Source organism: Oncorhynchus gorbuscha, linkage group LG05 (assembly GCF_021184085.1).
Source record: "Oncorhynchus gorbuscha isolate QuinsamMale2020 ecotype Even-year linkage group LG05, OgorEven_v1.0, whole genome shotgun sequence".
In the NCBI taxonomy this organism is placed as follows: Eukaryota; Metazoa; Chordata; class Actinopteri; order Salmoniformes; family Salmonidae; genus Oncorhynchus; species Oncorhynchus gorbuscha.
In genome coordinates this window covers 5,697,365-5,721,729 of record NC_060177.1, presented here as the reverse complement: position 1 = coordinate 5,721,729, position 24,365 = coordinate 5,697,365, and the positions used below count along the sequence as shown (strand labels likewise).

General features: G+C 41.7%; 2 protein-coding genes across 4 annotated transcripts in view; one reads left to right on the top strand and one right to left on the bottom strand.

Annotated features, from left to right (window-relative positions):
- The window catches only part of LOC124035464 (nuclear receptor ROR-alpha A-like), a 380,116-nt gene that overhangs the window by 44,965 nt on the left and 310,786 nt on the right, over nt 1–24,365 (top strand). The gene's annotated exons all lie outside the window — the stretch shown is intronic.
- LOC124035467 (hatching enzyme 1.2-like) lies at nt 9,540–10,906 on the bottom strand. The gene is made up of 2 exons (XM_046348922.1): nt 10,625–10,906; nt 9,540–10,149 (listed from the first exon to the last, which is right to left on the bottom strand). Exons 1-2 carry the CDS (start codon nt 10,846–10,848, stop codon nt 9,573–9,575), a joined length of 801 nt encoding a protein of 266 aa, XP_046204878.1. The 5' UTR covers nt 10,849–10,906; the 3' UTR covers nt 9,540–9,572.

The following is a 24,365-nucleotide window of genomic DNA, read 5'->3' as shown; positions in this document are numbered from 1 at the left end:
TCTACTACAATGATGTGTTGAGGAACGTGTCAGATTGAGCAGGCCACTGGTTAAATATTGTCACATTTGCCATTTCCTGTTTGACAAATGCTATAGAACAGGGAAAGAAGTTGTTCAGACAAACTCATCGTTTTAATATTTGTCTGGAAATATGAATGAAATGTATTGGAAGAATTGTGTTTGTTATAGATTGTGGTAGTTGTGCCTGTATAGCTTAGTGTGTTTGTTATAGATTGTGGTAGTTGTGCCTGTATAGCTTAGTGTGTTTGTTATAGATTGTGGTAGTTGTGCCTGTATAGCTTAGTGTGTTTGTTATAGATTGTGGTAGTTGTGCCTGTATAGCTTAGTGTGTTTGTTATAGATTGTGGTAGTTGTGCCTGTATAGCTTAGTGTGTTTGTTATAGATTGTGGTAGTTGTGCCTGTATAGATAAGACCTGCATTAGTGAAAAATGGCTAAATAACAAAGACCTCCAAAGTCATCATTGGCATCCTGGTTTAAATCCCTGAGCGGTTTCCTTCCTCTCTGGCAACTGAGTTATGAGGGACGACTGTATCTTTGTAGTGACTGGGTGTATTGATACACCATCCAAAGTAGAATTAATAACTTCACCATGATCAAAGGGAAATTCAATGTCTGCTTTTTTAAATTTTTACCCATCTACCAATAGATCAAATCAAATGTTATTGGTCACAAACACGCGTTTAGCAGATGTCATTGTGGGTTTAGCGAAATGCTTGTGCTTCCTCTGACGAGTGCATTAATATCTAACAATATATCTAACAATTACACAACATATTCACCAATACAGTTTTGATGATCAGCGAAATGAAGTTGTTGTTTCCTACCTTCACCACCTGAGGGAGGCCCGTCAGGAAGTCCAGGACCCAATTGCACAGGACCGGGGTTCAGTCCCAGGGCCTCAAGCTTAATGATCAACTTGGAGGGTACTATGGTGTTGAATGCCGAGCTATAATCAATGACCAGCTTTCTTACATATGTATTCCTCTTGTCTAGATGGGTTAGGGCAGTGTGCAGTGTGATGGCGGTTGCATCGTCTGTGGATCTATTGGGGCGGTAAGCAAATTGAAGTGGGTCTAGGGTGACAGATAAGGTAGAGGTGATTTGATCCTTGACTAGTCTCCCAAAGCACTTCATGATGACAGAAATGAGTGCTCCGGAGCGACAGTCATTTAGTTCTGTTACCTTTGCTTTCTTGGGTACAGGAACAATGGTGGCCATATTGAAGCATGTGGGGACAGCAGACTGGGATAGGGAGAGATTGAATATGTCCGTAAACACACCAGCCAGCTGGTCTGCACATGCTCTGATGACGCGGCTGGAGATACCGTCTCGGCCAGCAGCCTTGCGAGGGTTAACAGGTGCATCAAGCACATTGATGGCTACAGCAACTGTTGGTCAGCAGTTATCTTGGCCAAAGGCTTCACAACCAAGTAGTAGTTCCTCATTTTGTCCTGGCCATTTGTTTGTATTTTCTAAATGAAGTTCTTTCAAAAAACTAAATTTTGTTCTGCATTGTTGAAAATCTAATAACAACGTGTGGAGACCAAAAGTTGTTTTCAATTTCCACTTATTTGAGAAGAAATAGGGAATTATTTAATAAAAGTGCAACTGTAGGTCTTAACAAATCCAGTTTATTCTATTCCACAAGGTGATGAACTGATGTGTTTTGAATGACGCCAAGAATGAGTATTTTCCAGGAAGTAAACACAGGCCCACTATTAGGATAGCTGTGAAGCTTTTGCATCGGCAGGACAGAACGGAAGCATCTCCTAAACTCAAGGGTGGGGGGGGGTGTGTCTCTTTGCTAACAACAGCTGGTGCGCAATCTCTAATATTAAGGAAGTCTGGACGTTCTGCTCACCCGGCTTAGAATACCTCATGATAAGCTGTAGACCATACTATAGTGAGAATTTTCATCTATATTTTTCATGGCTGCCTATTTACCACCAAAAGCAGATGCTGGTACTCAATGAGCTATATAGGGCCATAAGCCAAGAAGAAAATGCTCATCCAGAGGCAGCACTCCTAGTGGCTGGTGATTTTTTAATACAGGAAAACCGAAATCCTTTAAACCTGATTTCTACCAGCATGTCCTAATTTCTACCAGCATGTCACCTGTGCAACGAGGGGAGGGGGGGGACTCAAGATTACCTCTACTCAACACACAGAAATGTATACAAAACTCTCCCTCGCCCTCCGTTTGTTAAATCTGACCATAACTCTATCCTCTTGATTCCTGCTTACAAGCAAGAACTCAAACAGGAAGTACCAGTGACACGCTCAATTCAGAAGTGGTCCGATCAAGCGGTTGCTAAGCGACAGGACTGTTTCTCTAGCACAGATTGAAATATGTTGCGGGATTCATCCGATGTTTTTTTGGAGTTCACCACATCAGTCACCGGCTTCATTGACCTCTCTAGGGTAGGGGCAGCATTCGCTTTTGGATGAAAAGCATGCCCAAATTAAACGGCCTGCTACTCGGGCCCAGAAGATATGATATGCATATAACTGGTATATATGGATAGACAACACTCTAAAGTTTTCAAAACTGTTACAAATAGTGTCTGTGAACTGAGAACTGATTTAGCATAAGACAAATCCATTCAGGAAGTAGTTTTTTTTATGGTTTTGTAGTTTTCATTCAATGCCATTACAGTATCCATTGACTCAGGACTCTGTTTGCAGTTCCTATGCCTTCCACTAGATGTCAACAGTCTTTAGAAATCGTTTCAGGCTTGTATTCTTATAAATGAGGGAGTAAGACCAGTCTGAACGAGTGGACCCTAACGTGACGCAGCGTTTTTTCAGGCGCATGTGCATTTCTTGTTTACCTTTTATATTGACAACGTTATTGTCCGGTTGAAATATTAGAGATCATTTAGGCTAAAAAACAACCTGAGGATTGAATATAGACATCGTTTGACATGTTTCTATGAACTTTACGGATACAATTGAGATTTTTTTGTCTGATTGTTTTGACTGAGTTTGAGCCTGTGGATTACTGGAGAAATCCATTAACAAAACAGAGGTTTTTTGATGGACTTTGGAACAAAAGTTTTATTGATAAATGAATGTCTTCATTGCCACCAGAAGATCATCAAAGGTAAGACTCATTTTATCTCTGTTTGGAACAAAAATTTGTCAACTGGCTTGTTCTGGGCTTATAAATGTTCTGGGCTAGGTAAGTTCTGGGCAGTCTGGAGTAGGTATGTTCTGGGCTAATGTATGTTCTGGGTTAGGTATGTTCTGGGCTAGGTATGTTCTGGGCATCTGAGCTAGGTGTTCTGGGCTAAGATCATCTGGGCTAGGTATGTTCTGGGCTAGGTTGTTCTGGGCTAATGTTCTGGATTAATTTTATCTCTGGGCTTTGTTCTGAGGTTTTGTAAATGTTCTGGGCTCTGGGCTTATGTTCTGGGCTGTTTGTTACGGATATGTTTGGGCTTTGTTTGTCTGATTGTTTTGACTGATTTGGGCCTGTGGATTACTGGGAAATGTTCTGGGCTAGGTTTTCTGGGTTAGGTATGTTCTGGAACTAAAGGAATGTTCTGGGCTAAATTAATGTCTTCTGATTGCCATAGGTATGTTCTGGGCTAGGTATGTTCTGGGCATGTTATGTTCTGGGCTAGGTTGTTCTGGGCTAGGTATGTTCTGGGCTAGGTATGTTCTGGGTTAGGTATGTTCTGGGCTAGGTATGTTCTGGGTTAGGTATGTTCTGGGCTAGGTATGTTCTGGGCTAGGTATGTTCTGGGCTAGGTATGTTCTGGGCTAGGTATGTTCTGGGCTAGGTATGTTCTGGGCATGGTATGTTCTGGGCTAGGTATGTTCTGGGCTAGGTATGCTTTCGCCGAAAAGCATCTTATAAATATGACACTGTGGTTGGTTTAACAAGAAGTTAATCTTTAAACCTATGTAAAATATGTTTTGTTTTCTGAATTTTTAGAATGATCATTTCTGTAATTGAATTTGGCGCTTTGCAACCTCACTGGATGTTGGCCAGATGGCCAGATGTCCCTAGAGAGGTTAATAAGTGCATCGACAACGTCATCTCCAGTGACCCGTGCGTACATTTCCAAACCAGAAGCCATTGATTACAGACAACATCCGCACTGAGCTAAATGCTAGAGCTGCCGCTTTCTAGGACCGGGACACTAGTTTTTATTGACAAGCTGAATGTACTGAGCTGTCTGTTTTTAAAATACTAGCACACATCTCGGACAACAATGCATATCCCACAAGACATGCCCCAGAGGTCTCTTCACAGTCCCCAAGTCCAGAAAAGATTATGGGAGGCGCACAGTACTACATAGAGCCATGACTACATGGAACTCTATTCCACATCAGGTAACTAATGCAAGCAGTAGAATCAGATTTAAAAAGCAGGTAAAAATACACCTTATGGAACAACAGGGACTGTGAAGAGTTTCAGAAATAGAGGGTCCAGATTGTCAAGCCCAGCTGATTTGTACGGGTCCAGGTTTTGCAGCTCTTTCAGAACATCTGCTATCTGGATTTGGGTAAAAGGAGAACCTGGAGAGGCTTGGGCGAGTAGCTGAGGGGGGGGGGCTGTTAGCCGAGGTTGGAGTAGCCAGGAGGAAGGCATGGCCAGCCGTTGAGAAATGCTTGTTGAAGTTTTTGATAATCATGGATTTATCGGTGGTGACCGTGTTACCTAGCCTCAGTGCAGTGGGCAGCTGGGAGGAGGTGCTCTTGTTCTCCATGGACTTCACAGTGTCCCAGAACCTTTTGGAGTTGGAGCTACAGGATGCAAATTTCTGCCTGAAGAAGCTGGCCTTAGCTTTCCTGACTGACTGCCTGTATTGGTTCCTGACTTCCCTGAACAGTTGCATATCGCGGGGACTATTCGATGCTATTGCAGTCCGCCACAGGATGTTTTTGTGCTGGTCGAGGGCAGTCAGGTCTGGAATGAACCAAGGGCTATATCTGTTCTTAGTTCTGCATTTTTTGAACGGAGCATGCTTATCTAAAATGGTGAGGAAGTTACTTTTAAAGAATGACCAGGCATCCTCAACTGACGGGATGAGGTCAATATCCTTCCAGGATACCTGGGCCAGGTCGATTAGAAAGGCCTGCTCGCAGAAGTGTTTTAGTGAGCGTTTGACAGGGGTGCTTTGAGGGATGGTACAGTCAATTGACTGCGGATCCGTAGCGGATACAGGCAATGAGGCATGATCGCTGAGATCCTGGTTGAAGACAGCGGAGGTGTATTTGGAGGGCCGGTGGGTCAGGATGACATCTATGAGGGTGCCCTTGTTTACAGATTTAGGGTTGTACCTGGTGGGTTCCTTGATGATTTGTGTGAGATTGAGGGCATCTAGCTTAGATTGTAGGACTGCCGGAGTGTTAAGCATATCCCAGTTTAGGTCACCTAACAGAACAAACTCTGAAGCTGGATGGGGGCTGATCAATTCACAAATGGTGTCCAGGGCACAGCTGGGAGCTGAGGGGGTCGGTAGCAGGCGGCAACAGTTATAGTTGGGTATGGAAATCTCTGAATTTTTGGTGGCCTTCCTGAGCCAGGATTCAGACACGTCAAGGACATCAGGGTTAGCAGAGTGTACTAAAGCAGTGAGTAAAACAAACTTAGGGAGGAGGCTTCTGATGTTGACATGCATGAAACCAAGGCTTTTTCGATCACATAAGTCAACAAATAAGGGTGCCTGGGGACATGCAGGGCCTGGGTTTACCTCCACATCACCCGCGGAACAGAGGAGGAGTAGTATGAGGGTGGGGCTAAAGGCTATCAAAACTGGCCGCCTAGAGCGTTGGGGACAAAGAATAAAAGGAGTAGATTTCTGGGCATGGTAGAATATATTCAGGGCATAATGCACAGACAGGGGTATGGTGGGGTGCGGGTACAGCGGAGTTAAGCCCAGGCACTGGGTGATGATAAGAGAGGTTGTATCTCTGGACATGCTGGTTGTAATGGGTGAGGTCACCGCATGTGTGGGAGGTAGGACAAAGGAGGTATCAGGGGTATGAAGAGTGGAACTAGGGGCTCCATTGTAAACTAAAACAATGATAACTAACCTGAACAACAGTATACAAGGCATATTGACATTTGAGAGAGACATACAGCGAGGCATACAGTAATCACAGGTGTTGAATGGGAGAGGTAGCTAAAACGGTAGGTGAGACAACAACAGCTTATCAGCTTGCACAACAACAGCAGGTAAAATGGCGTTGACTAGGCAGAGAGGGTCGGATTAACTACACACAGAGACTGAGTGCGGCTGGGGCCGACAGATAAAACATAAACAAGCAGAATGGAGTACCGTGATTAATGGACAGTCCAGCAGGCAGCAGCTATGTAGCCAAGTGATCACAGTGTCCAGTGTTTTCAGTTCTTTCCACAGATTCTCGATTGGATTCAGGTCTGGACTTTGACTTGGCCATTCTAACACCTGGATATGTTTATTTTTGAACCATTCCATTGTAGATTTTGCTTTATGTTTTGGATCATTGTCTTGTTGGAAGACAAATCTCCGTCCCAGTCTCAGGTCTTTTGCAGACTCCATCAGGTTTTCTTCCAGAATGGTCCTGTATTTGGCTCCATCCATCTTCCCATCAATTTTAACCATCTTCCCTGTCCCTGCTGAAGAAAAGCAGGCCCAAACCATGATGCTGCCACCACCATGTTTGACAGTGGGGATGGTGTGTTCAGGGTGATGAGCTGTGTTGCTTTTACGCCAAACATAACGTTTTGCATTGTTGCCAAAAAGTTCAATTTTGGTTTCATCTGACCAGAGCACCTTCTTCCACATGTTTGGTGTGTCTCCCAGGTGGCTTGTGGCAAACTTTAAACAACACTTTTTATAGATATCTTTAAGAAATGGCTTTCTTCTTGCCACTCTTCCATAAAGGCCAGATTTGTGCAATATACGACTGATTGTTGTCCTATCGACAGAGTCTCCCACCTCAGCTGTAGATCTCTGCAGTTCATCCAGAGTGATCATGGGCCTCTTGGCTGCATCTCTGATCAGTCTTCTCCTTGTATGAGCTGAAAGTTTAGAGGGACGGCCAGGTCTTGGTAGATTTGCAGTGGTCTGATACTCCTTCCATTTCAATATTATCGCTTGCACAGTGCTCCTTGGGATGTTTAAAGTTTGGGAAATATTTTGGATCCAAATCCGGCTTTAAACTTCTTCACAACAGTATCTCGGACCTGCCTGGTGTGTTCCTTGTTCTTCGTGATGCTCTCTGCGCTTTTAAAGGACCTTTGAGACTATCACAGTGCAGGTGCATTTATACAGAGACTTGATTACACACAGGTGGATTGTATTTATCATCATTAGTCATTTAGGTCAACATTGGATCATTCAGAGATCCTCACTGAACTTCTGGAGAGAGTTTGCTGTACTGAAAGTAAAGGGGCTGAATAATTTTGCACGCCCAATTTTTCAGTTTTTGATTTGTTAAAAATGTTTGAAATATCCAATAAATGTCGTTCCTCTTCATGATTGTGTCCCACTTGTTGTTGATTCTTCACAAAAAAATACAGTTTTATATCTTTATGTTTGAAGCCTGAAATGTGGCAAAAGGTCGCAAAGTTCAAGAGGGCCCAATACTTTCGCAAGGCACTGTATAGAAGGGACACGACACGACAAGACGTCTGACTGCTACGCCATCTTGGAACAATGGATTAAGGATTACAAAGGGAAACCCAGCCGCGAGCTGCCCAGTGACACAAGCCTGCCAGATGTGCTAAATGCATGCTACGCTTGCTCTGAGCCGAGCAACACTGAACCATGCGTGAGAGCACCAGCTGTTCTGGATGACTTTGTGATCATGTTTTCCGTAGCCGATGTGACCTTTTTAAACAGTTGAACGTTCACAAAGCCTGCAGGGTCAGATGGATTACCAGGACATGTTCTCCGAGCACTGACAAGTGTATTCACTGACATTTTCAACCTCTCCCTGACCCAGTCTGTAATACCTACATGTTTCAAGCAGACCACCATAGTCTCTGTGCACAAGAACGCCAAGGTAACCTATTTAAATGATCATCACCCCGTAGCACTCACATCTGTAGCTATCAAATTCTTTGAATGTCTGGGCATAACCCTCATTAACACAATCATCCCAGAAACCCTAGACCCAGTCCAATTTGCATACCGACCCAACAGATCCACAGATGACACCAACTCTATTGCACTCCACACTGCCCTTTCCCACCTGGACAAACGGAACACCTACGTAAGAATGCTGTTCATTGACTACAGCTCAGCGTTCAACACCGTAGTGCCCTCCAAGATCCGAGATAAATAGAGAGATGTCAGCATGTCTGCAGAACGTTTTGGTTTGTTAGTCTATCTTGTTATGTGATAAGATTCAATGCACAGCATTTTAAAACATTTTGAGGAGAAACCTGTATTTTTTGTGGGGACATGTGACTCAACTTTGAAGTGATGATTTTAGCAGACCAGACCAGTTACATCTACAGTATAAATCTTAACAAGAAAATACCGTGTGGTTGATTTTTATTTCTGCTTTGTTGTCAGATTCCCAGAGCAGATATTTATGTTGTAGTCTGTCTGCCTCCTTCATTCTCTTCCAAAAATAATTATTATCTTTCATGCCATTGTAGTTGTGGATATTCCTAGTGTCTTATTGTGTTCAGGTGAGAGAAATGATGTCATTGTAGTTGTGACAGAAGTGATGTAACTCTAGTGCTGATTGGAGGAAGAATGTCTTGGATCAGGACAGACATGGAGGACTTGTGCCCAGTCTGTTAAATCTCTCTCTCTCTCTCTCTCTCTCTCTCTCTCTCTCTCTCTCTCTCTCTCTCTCTCTCTCTCTCTCTCTCTCTCTCTCTCTCTCTCTCTCTCTCTCTCTCTCTCTCTCTCTCTCTCTCTCTCTCTCTCTCTCTCTCTCTCTCTCTCTCTCTCTGTCTCTCTCTCTCTGTCTCTCTCTCTCTCTCTCTCTCTCTCTCTCTCTCTCTCTCTCTCTCTCTCTCTCTCTCTCTCTCTCTCTCTCTCTGTCTCTCTCTGTCTCTCTCTCTCTCTCTCTCTCTCTCTCTCTCTCTCTCTCTCTCTCTCTCTCTCTCTCTCTCTCTCTCTCTCTCTCTCTCTCTCTCACACAGACACACAGACAAACACACACACTAGAAAACACTAGAATTAAACAATAGCATCTGCTTTCAATCTGGTTTATTTTAGATAATTAATTAAGTCATATGATTAAAATAATTTGAGAACTACACAACTGATCATTTTTTAAAAGTTACAACTCAACAATGATTTTAAATCTCTCTCTCTCTCTCTCTCTCTCTCTCACACAGACACACAGACAAACACACACACTAGAAAACACTAGAATTAAACAATAGCATCTGCTTTCAATCTGGTTTATTTTAGATAATTAATTAAGTCATATGATTAAAATAATTTGAGAACTACACAACTGATCATTTTTTAAAAGTTACAACTCAACAATGATTTTAAATCAATAAGGTAACATGATATATGTCAGACTTGACTTCCTTCTTCTGGTCTTTTCCAGACTTTTCTCCTGTGACTTGATGTCTTCCTCTCAGCAGCCGTAGAGTCTGTTGATCCTCAGGATGTCTGTGGTGGACAACCCCTGTCTCTGGCCGATGGGCACGTTGGGGTTGGGGATGGGGGTGATGGTGTCCATCCCGTTGACAGAGAAGGCTGTTTTTCCATAGTGCATGACAGAGCTGTAGTCATAGGGAGTGTTCAGGTTGTTGGTGTTTGATCTATCAAAGTTAAAGGCATTGTTAGAGTCGATGTTACTCCAGTTGATGGTGACGTACTCGTCACGGTCGCTCCTGGTTTGTTCGTGTTGGAAGCCCAGAGCGTGGAGAGTCTCGTGCTGAATGATGCCGAAGTAAACACAGCCGTCCATTTGGAGAGAGACCGTCTGTTGGCCTCCCATTCTCCCAAGAGAGGACCAGCACCCGTCTCTGGGCTCGTAGCTGATGAAGTCAACCTGATTCTGCCAAGGCACGAAGCGAATGCAGGTCTGGGAAGTGAAGGCCCGGAGGGCGTTTTCAATGCCCTGCTTGTCAGAGGAACTGAAGCTACTGCTCACTGTGTAGGGCACTTCAACCAGTCCGTTGGAGCCTTTGTTCCAGAAGCACCCGGCACTGTAAAATAACATTCAGGGTGTTAGTCAATTATACTTGAAAATACAATTATTTTGACCTAAAAAAATATATTACTCTACTTCAATATAATTAGTACTTTACTCTACTTCACTCGTTTAACCAACCTGAAATGTAAATATATCAACATAAGATGCACGTAAAAACAACTCCAAGGGAAATTTTCCCTCAACTTACTAACTTTAAGTTCTAGCAACAACTTTTTGACACCTGGCTCTGTTTTTAGAGGATTGTGGGTAATTCCACATTCTTTGACTTCATAATGCTACTCTCAGTGTTTGTATGCAGGTTTTAACGAAGCGAAGTATATTTTGTGATCATGCAACTTTCTGAAACACTAAAAGTGAAGTATATTAAACATGAAAATACCTTGTGTTGGAAATACTAAATAAGCTGATGCAGATAGTTTTAAAAGTAAAATTCGCACAATATTGTTTTCAGTGTGTGTTGGTTGTACCTATAGCAAATCATGGCGTTTCTGGTTGTTGGTGCCACCATGTCCCCCTCCAACAGGAACTGACTGGAGCCGTTATTAGTGGTCAGAATTCTCTCAGTGATGTCTACAGCCTCAGGGTTGTCTGTTAGGATCTCTGGTCCACTTCCATCCTCCATGAGAGGGTTGGCCTGAGAGAGGCCCAGCAGCAGCAGCAGCAGCAGGGTGAGAGAGGGGCTTTGCTCCATCTTCAGTGTGTGGAGAGGAGAGACTGGATGGCTCCTTGGATCTGACAGTGGAGATACTCTAGATGGCTTCTTGGTCCTGGAGATGCTTTGGAGAGTCTTGGTGTGTGATTCTGTCTGGTCAGTCCTGGGCTTTTTATACAGTCCTCCTCAGGTGTGTCTGCTGGAGGATTCTGGGTTGGGGTCCATGTTGTTAGTCCTAAATAAACCTCTGAAGGGAGGGCTCCACCACCACACCTACAGTTTCAACATGGTTTTAATCCATACGGGTCCATTTACACCTGGCCATGCCTACTCAACAAATAGGTCACACACTAATGTTATGACAGTTGACTCTACTACAATGATGTGCTGAGGAACGCTTCAACCTTTGTTTATTTGTCACCTGCACATGATACAGCAGGTGGAAAACAGTACATTGAAATCATTGCAGCTCTTTAGTAATATAGATAAATAATAAAACACTCTAATATTCTAGATAATATAAACACTGTAATAATCTAGATAATATAAACACTGTAATATTCTAGATAATATAAACACTGTAATAATCTAGATAATATATACACTGTAATAATCTATAATATAAACACTAATAATCTAGATAATATAAACACTGTCATAATCTATAATATAAACACTGTAATAATCTATAATATAAACACTGTAATAATCTAGATAATATAAACACTGTAATAATCTATAATATAAACACTGTAATAATCTAGATAATATAAACACTGTAATAATCTAGATAATATAAACACTGTAATAATCTATAATATTAACACTGTAATAATCTATAATATAAACAATGTAATAATCTATAATATTAACACTGTAATAATCTATAATATATACACTGTAATAATCTAGATAATATAAACACTGTAATAATCTAGATAATATAAACACTGTAATAATCTATAATATTAACACTGTAATAATCTATAATATAAACACTGTAATAATCTATAATATAAACACTGTAATAATCTAGATAATATAAACACTGTAATAATCTAGATAATATAAACAGGTTGGGGTGTAATGGCAAGTCTGTAGTTAGGGTCTAATGGCAAGTTTGTAGTTAGGGTGTAATGACAGGTCTGTAGATAGGGTGTAATGACAGGTCTGTAGTTAGGGTGTAATGACAGGTCTGTAGTTAGGGTGTAATGGCAGGTCTGTAGTTAGGGTGTAATGGAAGGTCTGTAGTAAGGGTGTAATGGCTGGTCTGTAGTTAGGGTGTAATGGCTGGTCTATACAGGTTAGGGTGTAATGGCAGGTCTGTAGTTAGGGTGTAATGGCAGGTCTGTAGTTAGGGTGTAATGGCAGGTCTGTAGTTAGGGTGTAATGGCAGGTCTGTAGTTAGGGTGTAATGGCAGGTCTGTAGTTAGGGTGTAATGGCAGGTCTGTAGTTAGGGTGTAATGACAGGTCTGTACAGGTTAGGTTGTAATGGCAGGTCTGTAGTTAGGGTGTAATGGCAGGTCTGTAGTTAGGGTGTAATGACAGGTCTGTAGTTAGGTTGTAATGGCAGGTCTGTAGTTAGGGTGTAATGGCAGGTCTGTAGTTAGGTTGTAATGGCAGGTCTGTAGTTACGGTGTAATGGCAGGTCTGTAGTTAGGGTGTAATGGCTGGTCTGTACAGGTTAGGGTGTAATGGCAGGTCTGTAGTTAGGGTGTAATGGCAGGTCTGTAGTTAGGGTGTAATGACAGGTCTGTAGTTAGGGTGTAATGGCTGGTCTATACAGGTTAGGGTGTAATGGCAGGTCTGTAGTTAGGGTGTAATGGCAGGTCTGTAGTTAGGGTGTAATGACAGGTCTGTAGTTAGGGTGTAATGACAGGTCTGTAGTTAGGGTGTAATGGCAGGTCTGTAGTTAGGGTGTAATGGAAGGTCTGTAGTTAGGGTGTAATGGCAGGTCTATAGTTAGGTTGTAATGGCAGGTCTGTACAGGTTAGGGTGTAATGGCAGGTCTGTAGTTAGGGTGTAATGGCAGGTCTGTAGTTAGGGTGTAATGGCAGGTCTGTAGTTAGGGTGTAATGGCTGGTCTGTACAGGTTAGGGTGTAATGACAGGTCTGTAGTTAGGGTGTAATGGCTGGTCTGTACAGGTTAGGGTGTAATGGCTGGTCTGTACAGGTTAGGGTGTAATGGCAGGTCTGTAGTTAGGGTGTAATGGCAGGTCTGTAGTTAGGGTGTAATGGCTGGTCTGTACAGGTTAGGGTGTAATGACAGGTCTGTAGTTAGGGTGTAATGGCTGGTCTGTACAGGTTAGGGTGTAATGGCTGGTCTGTACAGGTTAGGGTGTAATGGCTGGTCTGTAGTTAAGGTGTAATGGCAGGTCTGTACAGGTTAGGGTGTAATGGCTGGTCTGTAGTTAGGGTGTAATGGCTGGTCTATACAGGTTAGGGTGTAATGACAGGTCTGTAGTTAGGGTGTAATGGCAGGTCTGTAGTTAGGGTGTAATGACAGGTCTGTAGTTAGGGTGTAATGGCTGGTCTATACAGGTTAGGGTGTAATGGCAGGTCTGTAGTTAGGGTGTAATGGCAGGTCTGTAGTTAGGGTGTAATGGCTGGTCTGTAGTTAGGGTGTAATGGCAGGTCTGTAGTTAGGGTGTAATGGCTGGTCTGTAGTTAGGGTGTAATGGCTGGTCTATACAGGTTAGGGTGTAATGGCAGGTCTGTACAGGTTAGGGTGTAATGGCAGGTCTGTAGTTAGGGTGTAATGGCTGGTCTGTACAGGTTAGGGTGTAATGGCAGGTCTGTAGTTAGGGTGTAATGGCAGGTCTGTAGTTAGGGTATAATGGCAGGTCTGTAGTTAGGGTGTAATGGCAGGTCTGTAGTTAGGGTGTAATGGCATGTCTATAGTTAGGGTGTAATGGCAGGTCTGTAGTTAGGGTGTAATGGCAGGTCTGTAGTTAGGGTGTAATGGCAGGTCTATAGTTAGGGTGTAATGGCAGGTCTGTAGTTAGGGTGTAATGGCAGGTCTGTAGTTGGGGTGTAATGGCAGGTCTGTAGTTAGGGTGTAATGGCAGGTCTGTAGTTAGGGTGTAATGGCAGGACTGTAGTTAGGGTGTAATGGCAGGTCTGTAGTTAGGGTGTAATGGCAGGTCTGTAGTTAGGGTGTAATGGCAGGTCTGTAGTTAGTGTCATGTTTTGTCATTGATTATCATGTCTTGTCTCTGTGCTTCCCTTCTATTCGTTTCCCTCTGCTGGTCTTATTAGGTTCTTTCCCTCTTTCTATCCCTCTCTCTCCCCCTCCCTCTCTCCCTCTCTCGCTCTCTCTCTCTATCGTTCCGTTCCTGCTCCCAGCTGTTCCTCATTCTCCTAACTACCTCATTTACTCTTTTCACACCTGTCCCCTATTTTGCCCTCTGATTAGAGTCCCTATTTCTCCCTCTGTTTTCCGCTTCTGTCCTTGTCGGATCCTTGTTTGATGTTCGCTGTTCTGTGTCCTTGTTCCGCCCTGTCGTGTTTTACCTTCTTCAGATGCTGCGTGTGAGCAGGTGTCAATGTCAGCTACGGCCGGTGCCTTCCCGAAGCGACCTGCAGTCTGTGGTCGCGTCTCCAGTTATTCCTCTCTACTGACGAGTGGATTTCAGTTTTCCTGTTTTTGCTTTTACCTAGATAATATCCAGGAGTATCGCTTTTGTTTAAGACTGGAATAAAGACTCTGTTTCCGTTAAGTCGCTTTTGGGTCCTCATTCACCTGCATAACAGAAGGATCCGACCAAGAATGGACCCAGCGACTACGGATTCTCGCAACACTGCCGTCGAGATCCAGGGAGCAATGCTCGGCAGACACGAGCAGGAATTGTCTGCTGCTCGTCATGCCGTTGAGACCCTGGCCGCTCAGGTTTCCGACCTCTCAGGACAGTTTCAGAGTCTTCGTCTCGTGCCACCAGCTACTTCCTGGTCTTCCGAGTCTCCGGAACCTAGGGTTAATAACCCACCATGTTACTCTGGGCAGCCCACTGAGTGCCGCTCCTTTCTCACCCAGTGTGATATTGTGTTCTCTCTCCAACCCAACACATACTCAAGAGAGAGAGCTCGGATCGCTTACGTCATTTCACTCCTTACTGGTCGGGCTCGGGAGTGGGGCACAGCTATCTGGGAGGCAAGGGCTGAGTGTTCTAACAATTATCTGAACTTTAAAGAGGAGATGATACGGGTTTTTGATCGTTCAGTTTTTGGTAAGGAGGCTTCCAGGGCCCTGGCTTCCCTATGTCAAGGTGATCGATCCATAACGGATTACTCTATAGAGTTTCGCACTCTTGCTGCCTCCAGTGACTGGAACGAGCCGGCGTTGCTCGCTCGTTTTCTGGAGGGACTCCACGCTGAGGTTAAAGATGAGATTCTCTCCCGGGAGGTTCCTTCCAGCGTGGACTCTTTGATTGCACTCGCCATCCGCATAGAACGACGGGTAGATCTTCGTCTCCGAGCTCATGGAAGAGAGCTCGCGTTAACGGTGTTCCCCCTCTCCGCATCTCAACCATCTCCTCCCTCCGGCTCAGAGACTGAGCCCATGCAGCTGGGAGGTATTCGCATCTCGACTAAGGAGAGGGAACGGAGGATCACCAACCGCCTTTGCCTCTATTGCGGTTCTGCTGGACATTTTGTCATTTCATGTCCAGTAAAAGCCAGAGCTCATCAGTAAGCGGAGGGCTACTGGTGAGCGCTACTACTCAGGTCTCTCCATCAAGATCCTGTACTACCTTGTCGGTCCATCTACGCTGGACCGGTTCGGCTGCTTCCTGCAGTGCCTTGATAGACTCTGGGGCTGAGGGTTGTTTTATGGACGAAGCATGGGCTCGGAAACATGACATTCCTCTCAGACAGTTAGGGAAGCCCACGCCCATGTTCGCCTTAGATGGTAGTCTTCTCCCCAGTATCAGATGTGAGACACTACCTTTAACCCTCACAGTATCTGGTAACCACAGTGAGACCATTTCCTTTTTGATTTTTCGTTCACCTTTTACACCTGTTGTTTTGGGTCATCCCTGGCTAGTATGTCATAATCCTTCTATTAATTGGTCTAGTAATTCTATCCTATCCTGGAACGTTTCTTGTCATGTGAAGTGTTTAATGTCTGCTATCCCTCCTGTTTCTTCTGTCCCCTCTTCTCAGGAGGAACCTGGTGATTTGACAGGAGTGCCGGAGGAATATCATGATCTGCGCACGGTCTTCAGTCGGTCCAGAGCCAACTCCCTTCCTCCTCACCGGTCGTATGATTGTTGTATTGATCTCCTTCCGGGGACCACTCCTCCTCGGGGTAGACTATACTCTCTGTCGGCTCCCGAACGTAAGGCTCTCGAGGATTATTTGTCTGTTTCTCTCGACGCCGGTACCGTGGTGCCTTCTTCCTCTCCCGCCGGAGCGGGGTTTTTTTGTTAAGAAGAAGGACGGTACTCTGCGCCCCTGCGTGGATTATCGAGGGCTGAATGACATAACGGTTAAGAATCGTTATCCGCTTCCCCTTATGTCGTCAGCCTTCGAAATTCTGCAGGGAGCCAGGTTCTTTACTAAGTTGGACCTTCGTAACGCTTACCATCTCGTGCGCATCAGAGAGGGGGACGAGTGGAAAACGGCGTTTAACACTCCGTTAGGGCATTTTGAATACCGGGTTCTGCCGTTCGGTCTCGCTAATGCTCCAGCTGTCTTTCAGGCATTAGTTAATGATGTACTGAGAGACATGCTGAACATCTTTGTTTTCGTCTACCTTGACGATATCCTGATTTTTTCACCGTCACTCGAGATTCATGTTCAGCACGTTCGACGTGTACTCCAGCGCCTTTTAGAGAATTGTCTCTACGTGAAGGCTGAGAAGTGCGCCTTTCATGTCTCCTCTGTCACATTTCTCGGTTCTGTTATTTCCGCTGAAGGCATTCAGATGGATCCCGCTAAGGTCCAGGCTGTCAGTGATTGGCCCGTTCCAAGGTCACGTGTCGAGTTGCAGCGCTTTCTAGGTTTCGCTAATTTCTATCGCGTTTCATTCGTAATTTCGGTCAAGTTGCTGCCCCTCTCACAGCTCTTACTTCTGTCAAGACGTGCTTTAAGTGGTCCGGTTCCGCCCAGGGAGCTTTTGATCTCCTCAAGAAGCGTTTTACATCCGCTCTTATCCTTGTTACTCCTGACGTCACTAAACAATTCATTGTCGAGGTTGACGCTTCAGAGGTGGGCGTGGGAGCCATTCTATCCCAGCGCTTCCATTCTGACGATAAGGTCCATCCTTGCGCTTATTTTTCTCATCGCCTGTCGCCATCGGAACGCAACTATGATGTGGGTAACCGCGAACTGCTCGCCATCCGCTTAGCCCCAGGCGAATGGCGATAGTGGTTGGAGGGGGCGACCGTTCCTTTTGTCGTTTGGACTGACCATAAGAACCTTGAGTACATCCGTTCTGCCAAACGACTTAATGCACGTCAAGCTCGTTGGGCGTTGTTTTTCGCTCGTTTCGAGTTCGTGATTTCTTATCGCCCGGGTAATAAGAACACCAAGCCTGATGCCTTATCCCATCTCTTTAGTTCTTCTGTGGCTTCTACCGACCCCGAGGGGATTCTCCCTGAAGGGCGTGTTGTCGGGTTGACTGTCTGGGGAATTGAGAGACAGGTAAAGCAAGCACTCACTCACACTGCGTCGCCGCGCGCTTGTCGTAGTAACCTTCTTTTCGTTCCTGTCTCTACTCGTCTGGCTGTTCTTCAGTGGGCTCACTCTGCCAAGTTAGCTGGCCACCCCGGCGTTCGGGGTACGCTTGCTTCTATTCGCCAGCGGTTTTGGTGGCCTACTCAGGAGCGTGACACGCGCCGTTTCGTGGCTGCTTGTTCGGACTGCGCGCAGACTAAGTCAGGTAACTCTCCTCCTGCCGGTCGTCTCAGACCGCTTCCCATTCCTTCTCGACCATGGTCTCACATCGCCTTAGACTTTATTACTGGTCTGCCTTCGTCTGCGGGGAAGACTGTGATTCTTACGGTTGTCGATAGGTTCTCTAAGGCGGCACATTTCATTCCCCTCGCTAAGCTTCCTTCCGCTAAGGAGACGGCACAAATCATCATTGAGAATGTGTTCAGAATTCATGGCCTCCTGTTAGACGCCGTTTCAGACAGAGGCCCGCAATTCACGTCACAGTTTTGGAGGGAGTTCTGTCGTTTGATTGGTGCTTCCGTCAGTCTCTCTTCCGGTTTTCATCCCCAGTCTAACGGTCAAGCAGAAAGGGCCAATCAGACGATTGGTCGCATATTACGCCTGTGCCTGTATAGCCTAGGTGTGTTTGTTATAGATTGTGGTAGTTGTGCCTGTATAGCTTAGTGTGTTTGTTATAGATTGTGGTAGTTGTGCCTGTATAGCTTAGTGTGTTTGTTATAGATTGTGGTAGTTGTGCCTGTATAGCTTAGTGTGTTTGTTATAGATTGTGGTAGTTGTGCCTGTATAGCTTAGTGTTTGTTATAGATTGTGGTAGTTGTGCCTGTATAGCTTAGTGTGTTTGTTATAGATTGTGGTAGTTGTGCCTGTATAGCTTAGTGTGTTTGTTATAGATTCTCTCTCTCTCTCTCTCTCTCTCTCTCTCTCTCTCTCTCTCTCTCTCTCTCTCTCTCTCTCTCTCTCTGTCTCTCTGACTCTCTCTGTCTCTCTGTCTCGCTCTCTCTGTCTCTCTCACTCTCTGTCTCTCTGTCTCTCTCTCTCTCTGTCTCTCTGTCTCGCTCTCTCTGTCTCTCTGTCTCTGTCTCTCTGTCTCTCTCTCTCTCCCTCTCTATATCTCTCTGTCTCTCTCTGTCTCTCTCTCTCTCTGTCTCTCTCTGCTAAATACTTCCATCCCTTTCTCCGCCTGCCCCCTGGGGGAGTTGAGGTGTGAGAATAAACAATGAAGGTGACAGAGGTGGCTCTCACGGCAACATTATGATTTATTAATCTACAGTACTCTGTCCGCACGCACGCACACACACGCACGCACACACGCACACACGCACACACACACACACACACACACACACACACACACACACACACACACACACACACACACACACACACACACACACACACACACACACACACACACACACACACACACACACACACACACACACACACACACACACACACACACACACACACACAGTTAAAGCTACGGGAGAAGGAGTAGGGAGCGGGGGGGAGGAGAAGGAGTGGGGAGCGAGGAGAGGAGAGGAGGAGTGGAGGGAGATACGGGGGAGAGATCGGAGAGGAGTGGATGGAGATACAGGGGGAGGGGAAGGGTACGGCAGCGAGATGTGAGGGGAGAGAGGAGAGGAGAGGAGAGGAGAGAGAGGCAAAGAGGGGAGAAGAGAAGAGGGGAGAGGAGAGGAGAGGAGAGGAACCCAGTGGGCTGCAGCTGGTAGAAGCTGTAGAGGTCAGCAGAGGAGTCACTGATAAATGATGTTTGTTTTATCTGAACGGGAATAGACTGCAGTTTGGTTCAATGAGGTTTTATTTTGAGTGTGAACTGTGAATGAAATGGACCGTTCAGCATAGTAAAATAGGCTCTTTACTGTAAATCAAATCCAATGTATTTATATAGCCCTTCGTACATCAGCTGATGTCACAAAGTGCTGTATAGAAACCCAGCCTAAACCCCCAAACAGCAAGCAATGCAGGTGTAGAAGCACAGTGGTAAGGAAAAACTCCCCAGAAAGGCCAAAACCTAGGAAGAAACCTTGAGAGGAACCAGGCTATGTGGGGTGGCCAGTCCTCTTCTGGCTGTGCCGGGTGGAGATTATAACAGAACATGGCCAAGATGTTCAAATGTTCATAAATGACCACACAGGACACCGGATAGGACAGGAGAAGTACTCCAGATATAACAAACTGACCCTCTCCCCCCGACACATAAACTACTGCAGCATAAATACTGGAGGCTGAGACAGGAGGGGTCAGGAGACACTATGGCCCCATCCGATGATACCCCCGGACAGGGCCAAACAGGAAGGATATAACCCCACCAAAGCACAGCCCCCACACCACTAGAGAGATATCTTCAACCACCAACTTACCATCTTGAGACAAGGCCGAGTATAGCCCACAAAGATCTCCGCCACGGCACAACCCATGGGGGGGTTGATCACTGTACTCTGTAGTTCTGCCTAGTAGATGAAGAGGTCTACATGGGAAGGTCGAGGGGCTGTAAGGGCTTTAGGGTGACCTTATAGTAGCAGTGTCCTGTCAGGAATAAAGACCACTGTCATGTGACTGGATGGCTTCATGTCAGTGATGGTTCTATATAACGCCTCATCCAGTAACATAGACTCTCTTTGGATGTTTGATGTTATGCAATGTGACTACCCGTACTACTATAAACTAGTATACTATAGTACAGAGTATTATACTACACTATACTACACCATGCTAGTATACTATACTATAAACTATTATACTACACTATACTATGATACTACACTATACTACACTATACAACACTATACTAGTATACTATAGTACAGCGTATTATACTACACTATACTACACCATACTAGTATACTATACTATAAACTATTATACTACACCATACTATTATACTATACTATACACTAGTATACTACAGTACAACGTAAAATTTAAAATAAAATAAAATTGGATTTGATTTGATTTGATTTGAACGTAGTATACTACACTGTACTACACCATAATAGTATACTATACTATAAACTATTATACTACACTATACTATTATACTATACTATAAACTAGTATACTATAGTACAGCATATTATACGACACTATACTACACTATACTAGTATACTATACTATAAACTATTATACTACACTATACTACACCATACTAGTATACTATACTATAAACTATTATACTACACTATACTCTTATACTATACTATAAACTAGTATACTCTAGTACAACATATTATATTACACTATAGGACAATATAATAGTATACTATACTATAAACTATTATACTACACTATACTATTATACTATACTATAAACTGTAATACTATAGTATAACGTATTATACTACACTGTACTACACCATACTAGTATATTATACTATACTATAAACTATTATACTACACTATACTATTATACTACACTATAAACTAGTATACTATAGTATAATGTATCTACTACACTGTACTACACCATACTAATATACTATACTATAAACTATTATACTACACTATACTATTATACTATACTATAAACTAGTATACTCTAGTACAACGTATTATACTACACTATACGACACTATACTAGTATACTATACTATAAACTGTAATACTACACTATACTATTATACTATACTATAAACTGTAATACTATAGTATAATGTATTATACTACACTATACTACACCATACTAGTATATTATACTTTACTATAAACTATTATAATACACTGTGCTGTTATACAATACTATAAACTGTAATACTATAGTATAACGTATTATACTACACTATACTACACCATACTAGTATATTATACTATAAACTATTATACTACACTATGCTATTATACTATACTATAAACTGTAATACTATAGTATAACGTATTATAATACAATGTACTACACCATAAGAGTATACTATACTATACTATAAACTATTATACTACACTATACTATTATACTATACTATAAACTGTAATACAATAGTATAGCATATTATACTACACTATACTACACCATACTAGTATACTATACTATACTATAAACCACTATACTACACTATCCTATTATACTATGCTATAAACTAGTATACTATAGTGCAACGTATTATACTACACTATACTACACCATACCAGTATACTATACTATACTGTAAACTATTATACTACACTATACTATTATGCTATACTATAATATGCTGTACTATAGTATACTATAAACTAGTATACTATAGTACAGCATATTATACGACACTATACTACACCATACTAGTATACTATACTATAAACTATTATACTACACTATACTATTATACTATACTATAAACTAGTATACTCTAGTACAACATATTATATTACACTATAGGACAATATAATAGTATACTATACTATAAACTATTATACTACACTATACTATTATACTATACTATAAACTGTAATACTATAGTATAATGTATTATACTACACTGTACTACACCATACTAGTATATTATACTATACTATAAACTATTATACTACACTATACTATTATACTACACTATAAACTAGTATACTATAGTATAATGTATCTACTACACTGTACTACACCATACTAATATACTATACTATAAACTATTATACTACACTATACTATTATACTATACTATAAACTAGTATACTCTAGTACAACATATTATACTACACTATACGACACTATACTAGTATACTATACTATAAACTGTAATACTACACTATACTATTATACTATACTATAAACTGTAATACTATAGTATAATGTATTATACTACACTATACTACACCATACTAGTATACTATACTTTACTATAAACTATTATAATACACTGTGCTGTTATACAATACTATAAACTGTAATACTATAGTATAACGTATTATACTACACTATACTACACCATACTAGTATATTATACTATAAACTATTATACTACACTATGCTATTATACTATACTATAAACTGTAATACTATAGTATAACGTATTATACTACAATGTACTACACCATAAGAGTATACTATACTATACTATAAACTATTATACTACACTATACTATTATACTATACTATAAACTGTAATACTATAGTATAGCGTATTATACTACACTATACTACACCATACTAGTATACTATACTATACTATACTATAAACCACTATACTACACTATCCTATTATACTATGCTATACACTAGTATACTATAGTGCAACGTATTATACTACACTATACTACACCATACCAGTATACTATACTATACTGTAAACTATTATACTACACTATACTATTATGCTATACTATAAACCAGTATACTATAGTATACTGTATTATACTACACTGTACTACACCATACTAGCATACTATACTATACTATACTATAAACTATTATACTACACTATACTATTATACTATACTATAAACTAGTATACTATAGTATAACGTATTATACTACACTATACTACATCATACTAGTATAATATACTATACACTATTATACTACACTATGCTATTATACTATACTATAAACTGTAATACTATAGTATAACGTGTTATACTACGCTGTACTACACCATACTAGTATATTATACTCTTAAACGATTATACTACACTATACTATTATACTATGCTATAAACTGCAGTACTATAGTATAACGTATTATACTACACTATACTAGTATACTATACTATAAGCTATTATACTACACTATACTATTATACTACACTATAAACTAGTATACTATACTATAAAGTAGTATACTGCACTATACTATTATACTATACTACATTATACTATTATACTACACTATGCTATTATACTATACTATAAATTGTAATACTATAGTATAACGTATTATACTACACTATACTACACTATACTAGTATACTATACTATACTATACTATACGCTATTATACTGCACTATACTATTATACTATACTACATTATAATATTATACTACACTATGCTATTATACTATACTATAAACTGTAATACTATAGTATACCGTATTATACTACACTATACTACACTATACTACTATACTATACTATACTATACGCTATTATACTGCACTATACTATTATACTATACTATACACTGTAATACTATAGTATAACGTATTATACTACACGATACTACACTATACTAGTATGCTATACTATAAACTGTAATACTACACTATACTATTATACTATAATATAAACTATTATACTATAGTATACAGTAGTATACTACACTATGCTATTATACTATAATGCTATACTATAAACTATTATAGTGTACTATAAAGTATTATACTACACTATAATATTATACTATTATACTACGTAACCCCTACATGTGTAATACTGTATAGTACTGTATCTTACGCTATACAGTATACTGTAACCCCTACATGGGTAATACTGTATAGTACTGTATCTTACTCCATACAGTATACTGTAAACCCTACATGTGTAATACTGTATAGTACTGTATCTTACTCCATACAGTATACTACGTAACCCCTACATGGGTAATACTGTATAGTACTGTATCTTACTCTATACAGTATACTGTAACCCCTACATGTGTAATACTGTACAGTATATTACTCCCTACAGTATACTGTAACCCCTACATGGGTAATACTGTATAGTACTGCATCTTACGCTATACAGTATACTGTAACCCCTACATGTGTAATACTGTATATTACTGTATCTTACTCCATACAGTATACTGTAACTCCTACATGTGTAATACTGTATAGTACTGTATCTTACTCCATACAGTATACTGTAAACCCTTCATGTGTAATACTGTATAGTACTGTATCTTACTCTATACAGTATACTGTAACCCCTACATGTGTAATACTGTACA